This window comes from Spea bombifrons, chromosome 10 (genome assembly GCF_027358695.1).
Source record: "Spea bombifrons isolate aSpeBom1 chromosome 10, aSpeBom1.2.pri, whole genome shotgun sequence".
NCBI classification, from domain to species: Eukaryota; Metazoa; Chordata; class Amphibia; order Anura; family Pelobatidae; genus Spea; species Spea bombifrons.
Window position 1 is genome coordinate 8664045 of NC_071096.1, and position 11411 is coordinate 8675455.

The 11411-nt window shown below is 46.1% G+C and overlaps 1 protein-coding gene across 1 annotated transcript; it reads right to left on the bottom strand.

Annotated features, from left to right (window-relative positions):
• Window positions 1–8052: 8052 nt before the first annotated feature.
• On the bottom strand, window positions 8053–8516 carry LOC128467010 (40S ribosomal protein S3a-like). The gene has a single exon (XM_053448509.1). It carries the CDS (start codon window positions 8382–8384, stop codon window positions 8091–8093), a length of 294 nt encoding a protein of 97 aa, XP_053304484.1. The 5' UTR covers window positions 8385–8516; the 3' UTR covers window positions 8053–8090.
• Window positions 8517–11411: the final 2895 nt, after the last annotated feature.

An 11411-nucleotide genomic window follows, 5' to 3' on the forward strand; every position in this document is an offset into this window, starting at 1 on the left:
GAATCACCTAAAGCTAAACTAAAATCACGCTAACACCAAAACCAATACGCTACAGAGACAAGCGCATCCCAGTATCTCTGACTTGGAGTTGTGGTTAAGGTGTTGGACTCCCATCCAACCCCCAAACCCCCCCCCCTGGTGCTTGTGAGTTAAAATCCGGCTACTGCCGGCTCATTTCCACACCAGTAATCTCATTATTAATGATTCCTTTAACAATTTAATAATTCATAAATAAAAAATAAAATAATATGATACCTCCCACCAATCAGGAGGCTAGGGCTGAGGGGCAGCCCCTGATTGGCTGAACCTAGTCAGCTGACTCCAGCAACCAATCAGCAGTCGGCTAAGGTTCCCCTCTCTCTGATTGGTCACCCCTGGTCAGGTGACACCACCAACCAATCAGGAGGCTAGGGCTGAGGGGCAGCCCCTGATTGGCTGAGCCTAGTCAGCTGACTCCAGCAACCAATCAGGAGCCGGCCCAGGTTCCCCCCTCTCTGATTGGTCAGTCCTGGTCAGGTGACACCACCCACCAATCAGGAGGCTAGGGCTGAGGGCAGCCCCTGATTGGCTGAGCCTAGTCAGCTGACTCCAGCAACCAATCAGCAGTCGGCTCAGGTCCCCCCCTCTCTGATTGGTCAGCCCTGGTCAGGTGCCACCAGCCACCAATCAGGAGGCTAGGGCTGAGGGGCAGCCCCTGATTGGCTGAACCTAGTCAGCTGACTCCAGCAACCAATCAGCAGTCGGCTCAGGTTCCCCTCTCTCTGATTGGTCAGCCCTGGTCAGGTGACACCACCAACCAATCAGGAGGCTAGGGCTGAGGGGCAGCCCCTGATTGGCTGAGCCTAGTCAGCTGACTCCAGCAACCAATCAGGAGCCGGTCCAGGTTCCCCCCTCTCTGATTGGTCAGTCCTGGTCAGGTGACACCACCCACCAATCAGGAGGCTAGGGCTGAGGGGCAGCCCCTGATTGGCTGAGCCTAGTCAGCTGACTCCAGCAACCAATCAGCAGTCGGCTCAGGTCCCCCCCTCTCTGATTGGTCAGCCCTGGTCAGGTGCCACCACCCACCAATCAGGAGGCTAGGGCTGAGGGGCAGCCCCTGATTGGCTGAGCCTAGTCAGCTGACTCCAGCAACCAATCAGCAGTCGGCTCAGGTCCCCCCCCTCTCTGATTGGTCAGTCCTGGTCAGGTGACGCCACCCACCAATCAGGAGGCTAGGGCTGAGGGGCAGCCCCTGATTGGCTGTGCCTAGTCATCTGACTCCAGCAACCAATCAGCAGCCGGCTCAGGTTCCCCTCTCTCTGATTGGTCAGCCCAGGTCAGGTGACGCCACCCACCAATCAGGAGGCTAAGGCTGAGGGGCAGCCCCTGATTGGCTGAGCCTAGTCAGCTGACTCCAGCAACCAATAAGGAGCCGGCCCAGGTTCCCCCCTCTCTGATTGGTCAGCCCTGGTCAGGTGACACCACCCACCAATCAGGAGGCTAGGGCTGCGGGACAGCCCCTGATTGGCTGAGCCTAGTCAGCTGACTCCAGCAACCAATCAGCAGTCGGCTCAGGTTCCCCCCTCTCTGATTGGTCAGCCCTGGTCAGGTGACACTGTGGGGGCGGAACAAGGTGCTAACGCCATACTCGGGAGTAATGCAGCAACGCAAGGAAAATTACTATTAACAGCACCTTACAATAGTATATTAAACAGCCGGTTACAGGCCAGGGGGAAATAAATAATAATAAAGAAAAACATAAATAAATAATATAAGAACATAAATAAATAAAAAGTCCAACTTAGCCAGACAAGGGGGAGTCGCCGAGAAGGCACTCGGTAAGCCGAAGGCAAATGGTCCAGTGAGCAGTTCAGCGGAACGAGAGTCCAAACTGACCCTTGGAGACAGAGAGCTCAGTCATGAGGGAGACCGGATCAGCAGAGTAAGGTGGACCGTGGGCAATTCGTGACGTGCAGATTCGGGAATGGCAGACGGTTTGCAGCTCGGCGGACTGTAAGAAAAAAGAACAGGAAAACAACAAAAATAACAATAAAAAAAAAAAAAAAGGGAAAGGACACCACGTAACCGGACAATGGGGCTGAGAGCGTAGGTGAGGAATAACCTCACAGGTAACGATAGTGGAGATTCAAGGCTTCACGACAGGTGTCCAAACTTTACGTAGCTTCCTTGGAGGAGAAGTGTGCTTGTGCGAGGTGGAGGATGAAGTGGAGTCAAGGACTTGCTCTGGAGAAAGATCCCAGGAGTGAAGTAGTGCGAAACCCTCCTCAGGTGAGGCGATGGTGTACGTAGAGCCGCTCCGGGACACAATGAGACGGACCGGGTATCCCCAGCGATAGGAAATCTGATGGGTGCGGAGAAGAGAGGTGATCGGGGCGAACAGACGTCGGCGCTGGAGCGTCAATTGTGAGAGATCGGTGAGTAGGAGGATATCACGGAAGCGATCAGGTAAGGCCGGTTTGCGGCGGGCGGCCTGCATGATGCGATCTTTAAGATCAAAAAAGTGGACCCTGGTGAGTACGTCCCTAGGCAGGTTGGACTGCACAGATTTCGGACGGGCCACACGATGGAGACGGTCTAACCTGATGTCAGGTGCTGGGTCCTCCTGAAGCAGGGCCTGGAAAAGGTCACGAACAAATAAAGGTAGGTCTGCTGCGGTGACTTCTTCTGGGATGCCCCGAAGGCGGACGTTATTGCGGCGGGAACGATCCTCTAAGTCCATGACCTTAGTGCGAAGCATCTCAAGATCGGCTTGCAAGGAGATATGACCATCTGCAAGGGCATTGTGGGCATCTGAAAATTCATCCATTTTTCGTTCGATATGGTCAGTGCGCTCACCCAGGTCGTCCACATCGCGGCGGAGAGAGGAGGCGATGTCCTGTAGGTCTTGCTTGAGTTGTTCGCGCATCTCTTGCAGGAGGGTTTTGAGGACGCGTGAGGTAAGACCCTGGTCATCTGAGTCGTCCGGCACAAGCCGTGTGTTAGATGCAGATGGAGACGGAGGATCAGACCGCGAGGGAGAGTGTAGGCCCGTGGAGGCATCGTCATCCTCATCAGGAGCACGTGGTAGGCCCAAGGCCTTAGAGGGATGCTTCTTTCGGGCTTTAGGTTAAAAAAATTACGGCATCGCCATAGATTTACGAGAGCGAGAACCAGCCATATATCAGGAGGCTATCCGCGGTGAAAAGGAGGTAGAAGGCGCTGCGGATGGATGCAGATTGCGGGTAGAAAATCTCTCGAGCGGCGGAGCTCGCACCAAACACGTCTGCTCAGAACTCCATGCAGACCACGCCCCTACAATTGTTAGTTTTAAGGCTTGCACGTGTCATAAGTAAGTCGGGTGGTGCGGCACGTGCATTGCTATATTATAAACTATGTTATATGTGTTTACAAATAAAGTTCATTTTACTATGAATAAAGTTATTTATATCTGTGTCACGGTGTGAAAAGGCGTAAAGCGGACTGCACCGTGGCCTTATTTTTCCAAAGCATTATATTATTTACTTTGTGTTTGTGTATTTATTGTGGCAAGGGGGGTAAAGAGGGCGTCGCATTGGCGCTACCTCAGTCATGGTTATGTATGAGTCAGGAGCAGGCAGGGATCATATTTCCATGGACAGAACCAGAGTCCAGCTGCTTGGTAAAGTGTACCACCTAGGTGCCATACACTCTGTGTTTTGAATCCTGCAGACTTCTGTATTGTGTTAGCAATTATTGTTATAATTGCCATGCGTGTATAGATACCTATGGTGTTAGAGTGGCCGTATGTATTGTTTTAGGGTGCATATAAATATATCAGGCATCATATTTCCACATTTGAGGACTGGCCCCAGCTACGTGGTGGTTTAATGGTAAGTTGACCTACCTAACGGACAGATGATCATTAGTTCAAACCTTGTTGGGACCTGTATCGTGGAAAAGTTTTATAATCTGTTTATATATATATATTTTTTAATATATGGTATTGAAAAATCCAAACCCCAGTTGACTGGTGGCATAACGGTAATGCGACCTGCCCGGCATATAACGGGTTTGTTCCCCGAGGGCCTCTATGTTGTGAGTAAGTATGTTGCAGTGTATATATTTATTTATATATGGTAATGCTGTATCTAGTGTTTTAGAGGCTCTTTATCGTGTTAAAGTGTGAGTAATGTTTTAGAGAGGTTATATAATAGTTTATGTCAATGAGGAGAAAACAGGGTCATATATCTATGGTGATATCCAAAAGAACCTGGTTGTTTGATGGTGTAACGGTAATGTGACCTACTTGTTACATAAGGCGTTCTTGGTGCGAACTTCAATGGCTTCTTTATTGCGTGTAAGTATTTTGCAGTGTATATATTTATTTATATTTGGTATTGCTGTATCTAGTGTTTTCAAGGCTCCTTTATTGTGTTAGTGTGAGTATATATTGTTACAGTTGCTGTGTGTATATATGTAGGGTGTATGTAATGTTTTAGAGAGGGTATATGTCAGTGAGGAGACAACAGGGTCATATATCTACAGCAAATCCTCAGTTCTCTGATCGCGTAGAGGTAATGTGCCAATGTGCCTTTCCTGTTGTGTAAGGGGTTCGTGATTTGGACCCCACTGACTTCTTTATCGCCTTTAACAGTGTATATATTTATTTATATTTGGTATTGCTGTATCTAGTGTTTTCGAGGTTCCTTTATTGTGTTAGTGTGAGTATATATTGTTACAGTTGTTGTGTGTATATATGTAGGGTGTATGTAATGTTTTAGAGAGGGTATATAATAGTATAATGTCAGTGAGGAGATAACAGGGTCATATATCCATGGCAAAGCCTCAGTTGTTTGATGGCGTAGAGGTAATGTGCCCTACCTGTCAAGTTAGGAGTCTTTGGTTCGGACCCCAACGGGCTCTTTATTGCATGTAAGTATTTTGCAGTGTATATATTTATTTATATTTGATATTTCTGTATCTAGTGTTTTCGAGGCTCCTTTATTGTGTTAGTGTGAGTATATATTGTTACAGTTGCTGTGTATATATGTAGGGTGTATGTAATGTTTTAGAGAGGGTATATGTCAGTAAATGTAAGTGAGGAGAACACAGGGTCATGGCGGCACATCGCTTCCTATTCCCTGGTAATGGTAATATGCCTCACTTGATGTGTAAAGGGGTTGCCGGTTCATATCGCGTTACATGTTTTAGTGTTAAAGTGTAAGTATGTATTGTTATAGTTACTTTGTGTGTATATATATATATATATATATAGTGTTAGAAATGCATAATTTTAAAGGGCATGTATCGTGTTAGCGTAGGTGCATGTAAGTATTTGTGAGTCAGGAGATGATAGGCATCATATTCCTTAGGAGAGGAAACAACAGAGCCGGTTGCACACGTGGTGGCGTAAAGGTAAGGTAAGGTAAGCAACCCAACATTCAAAGGGTCGCTGGTTTGAATCCAGATGGCTACAAGGTGGTGTTAGTGAATAATTGTTGAATGTATATATTATTTTAGAGTAGGGGAGTATATGTAAGGATATGTGAGACAGGAGAAAACAGCGACATATTTCCACGCCAAAAAAACAAAGCAATCTGCCTGGTGGTGTAAAGGTAAAGTAACCTGCCTACCATACCAAGGATCGATGGTTTGAATCCTGATGGATCCTCTGTGGTGTATATATTATTTTAGAGTAGGGGCATATGTATAAGTATATGTGAGTCAGGAGAAAACAGGGTCATATATCCACGGCGAGAAAGCACAGCCAACTGCCTGGTGGTGTAAAGGTAAGGTAACCTGCATACTATACCAAGGATCGCTGGTTCGAATTCTGATGAATATATTGTTTTAGAATAGGGGCATATATGTAAGTATATGTGAGTTGGGAGAAAGCAGGGTCATATATCCACAGCGAGAAAGCACAATCGGCTGCTCGGTGGCGTGAAGGTATAGTTACCTGCCTGATATACAATGGATCGTTGGTTCGAATCCTCATGATGACTTCTGCACGTAAGTACGCAGTGTGGCTCTGCTTGTGTGCGCTAGTGGATGGTGTTAAAGTGGCTCTGTGGCACTCTAACATTAGACACTTACATACACATCTACAGCCTCACCTGCATACACATAGCCGGTTGCAGATAACACTTGAAGGTTGCACTAAGCCGTGTGTCCTTGCACGCAGTGACCAAAAACACTGGTTGCGGAAAAGGTTTCGGAATGTGTGTGCATCCGCTTGACCCGTTCATGTGCGTGCACAGTAGCCCACACAGCGACTTACATGGAGAATCATCATGGCGGATACGATACCGGAGATCCGGAGTATGATGGGGCATCACCGGCAGCCACCCCTTTGCCTTCTCTCTGCTTCTTTCGGGACAGAAATAAACTCAATATACTCTTTGTATATTGTGAGACAAAGACCCCCTTCAGGGGGTTTTACTCACTTCAGGGGGTGTGGTCATGGGCGCATGTCCCCCACCATCCATGCAACATGTATAAAGTATAGCAACATGTATAAAGTATAACTAAAACATGTATAAAGTATAACTAAAGTAACATGGTAACATGAATAGAGTATAAAGGTAACATGCAATAGAGTAGTAACATGCAATAAGAGTATAAAGAAAAACAATAATTGAAACACTTAATTAATTAAAACACTTAATTAACAAAGTATAGTAAACCACTTAGATACATTATTACTAAGAGTGTTAATTACTAATGTGTTACACTTTGTTAATATTAAGTGTTTTAATTAAATAAGTGTTTCAATTATTGTTTTTCTTTATACTCTATTGCATGTTACCTTTATACTCTATTCTTCATACTCTATTCATGTCTATTCTTTATACTCTATTCATGTTACTTTAGTTATACTTTATACATGTTGCTATACTTTATTTATACATGTTGCTATACTTTATACATGTTGCATGGATGTGGGGGACATGCGCCCATGACCACACCCCCTGAAGTGAGTAAAACCCCCTGAAGGGGGTCTTTGTCTCACAATATACAAAGAGTATATTGTTTATTTCTGTCCCGAAAGAAGCAGAGAGAAGGAAAGGGGTGGCTGCCGGTGATGCCCCGTCATACTCCAGATCTCCGGTATCGTATCCGCCATGATGATTCTACATGTAAGTCACTGTGTGGGCTACTGTGCATGCACATGAACGGGTCAAGCGGATGCGCACACATTCCGAAACCTTTTCCGCAACCAGTGTTTTCGGCCACTGCGTGTGAGGACACACGGCTTAGTGCAACCTTCAAGTGTTAACCGCAACCTTGTCCGCAACCAGCTATGCGTATGCAGGTGAGGCTGTAGATGTATATGTAAGTGTCCAACGTTAGAGTGCCACAGAGCCACTTTAACACCATCCACTAGCACACACAAGCAGAGCCACACTGCGTACTTACGCACAGAATTCATCATGAGGATTCGAACCAGCGATCCATTGTATGTCAGGCAGGCAACTATACCTTCACGCCACCGAGCAGCCGACTGCGCTTTCTCGCCGTGGATATATGACCCTGCTTTCTCCCGACTCACATATACTTATATATACACGCCCCTATTCTAAAACAATGTATTCATCAGGATTCGAACCAGCGATCCTTGGTACAGAAGGCAGCTTACTTAACCTTTACACCACCAGGTAGTTGGTTTTGCGTTCTCGCCGTGGATATATGACCCTGCTTTCTCCTGACTCACATATACTTATATATACGCCCCTATTCTAAAACAATATATACACCACAGAAGATCCATCAGGATTCGAACCATCAATCATTGGTAGGGAAGGCAGGTTACTTTTCCTTTACACCACCAGGCAGTTGGTTTTGTGCTCTCCGCGTGGAAATATGTCACTGCTTTCTCCTGACTCACATATACTTATATATACGCCCCTACTCTAAAATAACATAGACACTCTGTAAACATTAACACCACAGAGGAGCCAGCAAGAGTCGAACCAGCAACCCTTGGTATGGTAGGCAAGTTACTTTACCTTTACACCACCAGGCAGTTGGTTTTGCGTCCTCGGCGTGGATATATATATATCTACATTTTATATATATATATAAAAATATATATTTTCTTTATTTACAGGCTCTAATTCAGATTATGCATCTCAGACAGATTCCTGAAGTGGGGGTTCATATCCATCAGCCCGCTCTACTTTGGCGCCTGTCTCATCTCCTGCAGGCTTCCCAGCACCACCGCCTTCACCATGTAGTTTCATAAGTTTGCCCAGCTCAAACTTTGGCTTTTTCAGCATCTTCACTTTGCGTACATACACATCATGTAGAGGATAGATGGACTGGCAGGCCTTTTCAATGTCTTTGCCGATACTGTCTGGAATTAGCTTGTTAACAACTTCTTTCAAGTCATTTGTCTGCACTTCACGAGTCATGATTTCCATCATCTTCTTGCGGATCTGACGCACTTGCTGATGCTGGGCATAAGAAGTCTTTCTAATCTGGTTGTTACGCTTTTTGGTGAATCCAACACAGAATAGGCAAAGTAGGTAGCCATCTGTGGTCTTCACATCAACGTGAGGCTCTCTGCATGGATATATGACCCTGCTTTCTCCTGACTCACATATACTGATGCCCACGTAGTCTGCATGGAACGGAGGGGGCCCTGACAGGGGTGCAGAGCAGGGCTAGGTCAGGGGGTCAAAGAAAGTTCAACGGGGAGGGGGAGGAAGTGAAGGGGGTATATAAGGTTGGTGCGTAAGAATGTTCTGGGCTTTTTGTTGTGCCAGCCTACCCGGTTCTGTGTTTCGTTTCAGGATTCTGTCACAGCCGGGGGGCGGTAGCTTGCCAGGTTGCCGGGGGGTGTTATGTGGTTATTGCCACTGGTGTTAAAGTGTCGGTGGGAGGTTCCTGGCTGGGCAGTTGCTGGAACCTCAGGTGGGGGAGGGGCATCATGGTATGCCCTCCCATAAGGTGATGCTTACAGTTTGGCCCCGGTTGGTCCTGGCAAGCTTTCGGGTGTTTTATTGTATTTGGGTCATTGCCGTGTTAATGCACCTTCGTAAATGTTTACAGGTTGCGTGGCATTGACGTTAATAAATCGTCTGTGGCCTTTATTCATCCCACATCTGGTGTCCGTGTTTTTATTGGGGGGTTAACCAGGATGACATAGCCCGAGAGTCGAGGCTACCCCCTGTCATTATATGTACGCCCCTACTCTAAAACAATCGATACACTCTAGGTGCATTAACACAAAAGAGGAGCCATCAAGACTCGAACCATTGATCCTTAGTACAGTATGCAGGTTACTTTACCGTTACACCACCAGGCAGTTGGTTCTACTCTCTTGCCGTGGAAATACCACCCTGCTTTCTCCTGACTCACATATACTTATATAAACGCCCCTACTCTAAAACAATATATACACTTTATATGCATTAACACCACAGAGGAGACTCTGGGATTCAAACCAGCAATCCTTGGTATGGCATCCAGGTCACTTTACCCTTACACCAACAGGCAGTCGGTGGGGCTTTCTCGGGGTGGATATATGACTCTGCTTTCTCCTGACTCACTCTAAAACATTACATACAGCCAACCTAACACTATAGAGATGAATACAAACACATATATACTTAAACGTCATAAGAGAGCCGGTAAGACTAGAACCAGCAGTACTTTGTAAGATACACAGGTTACCTTACCGCTATACCACCAAGTAGACAGATGCTGCTTCTGATATATGAGCGTGCTTTCTCCTGATTCACATAAACTTATATGTATCCACTCTAAAACAATACGTTCAGCTGCTCTAATAGGATAGGTATACACAAAGCAAATATGCCACTAGATATTTATACGACACACATGAGCCACAGGGATTTGAACCAAATATGGTGCACTCTTAAGACATCATGTCTTTAGGCCAACAGGCAGATGGACACGCTACCTCATCATGGATACATGATGCCTGTTTGCTCCTCATAAGAACCCACTCTAAAATGTTGCACTACAGTCACTCTAACACAAACACGCCCCAAAATGGCGCCATGAAATATGGGGCTGGTATTCATTTATTTCCAGGGCAGTTTTCATTCCCAGTCGGGCCCTGACTACAGACTTGAGGCCGCTCAGTACGCTGACAGTGGGGTAAATCAGGACATGGAGCAGGTGTGTACACATCTGCCTTCTTGACAAACAGCAAAGAGCTTCCTGCCCCTCCTTGGATACATGTCCCCAGCTGTATCACCGCCTCAGGCTATCATTACCTGCAGAGTGGGGTAATAGTAATATTCAAAAGAAGAGTGAACAAAGCCTGGACAAAACCTAGAAGCTTACACTCCAAGAGTGCCAGGGAGGCAATACAAAGCCTGACATCTGATTTATTAGCCGGACAACGGTTGGCTGATATGATGGGGGTTGTAGTCCGCAGCTGGTGGAAGGAGTACGAAAATACTAATTGGGTTACTTGAAGTATCTTGTCGCTATTTAAAAGCAATTGTGTAAATACTGGTGTTAGGGCACAGTAACATTGATGCGTGTAATCCGCCCTGTATGTCAAAACTCATTTCTGCAGCCGAATAACAAAAGTATTCTTTCAGGAAGTCCTTCTGTTGTATCCATAATCTTAGGCGATCACAGGGGCAATAAAGTTTCACAACCGTCAGTTTCATCCGTTAAACAGAAGATGCTGCATTATGTTACATACACCCCGCTGGTTGAGCGTCACGCATGCCAACTACCCTACAAATATACAGCGCACCTGGAATGACTAGGGTAGACTATGCCTGGAGACGCTTGGACAAAAAAAATAAATAAAAAAAATAAACCTTTATTTTTTATTATTTCCCTGTAATTTAAGGGTAAAAATATCCCAGAATCATTCTAAATTCGAGGTTTCATGCACAATAGAATTCCCTAGGCTCTTCTTAATCACGCCTTAAACTATAGGTAAGGCAAAACGTGGCAACATTAATAAAGTGATCATAGTGACACCATGATGTCAACGGGGCACGCGTAGGGTGAATTCCCACTACAATCCGCTTAAGAAAGCCATAGTGCAGTAAAGCGGACAGGCTCCTGCTGCCTTCTGAGATGCCGTAGTATAGAGGCTGCAGTCTTGCACTATATCAGGTTCCTATCTGTCACCAAGGTCTGTAGTGATGTTACATATTTTTGGATCCCAAGAGCTTACAGTCTGTGGAGTTGGACAAATGCCAGGACGGAAGCATGATTCTACAGGGCGTGTAGGAAAGAAAGGTAATAGAGTAGTGAGCGAGAGTTCAATAGACAACTAAAGTACAGTGTGCTTTTTATGTGACCGGAGGTGTATTCATAGATTTTCTTCCCGACAACGTTGGTAACGGAGACGGCAAAACTGGTTCTGAAGGTGACAAGGCTGATTCCACCCCGGTGCTGAGGTGTCCCCTCCCTCCCTTCCGTCCGCATTGTGACCAATTCAGGAAACTGCGTCG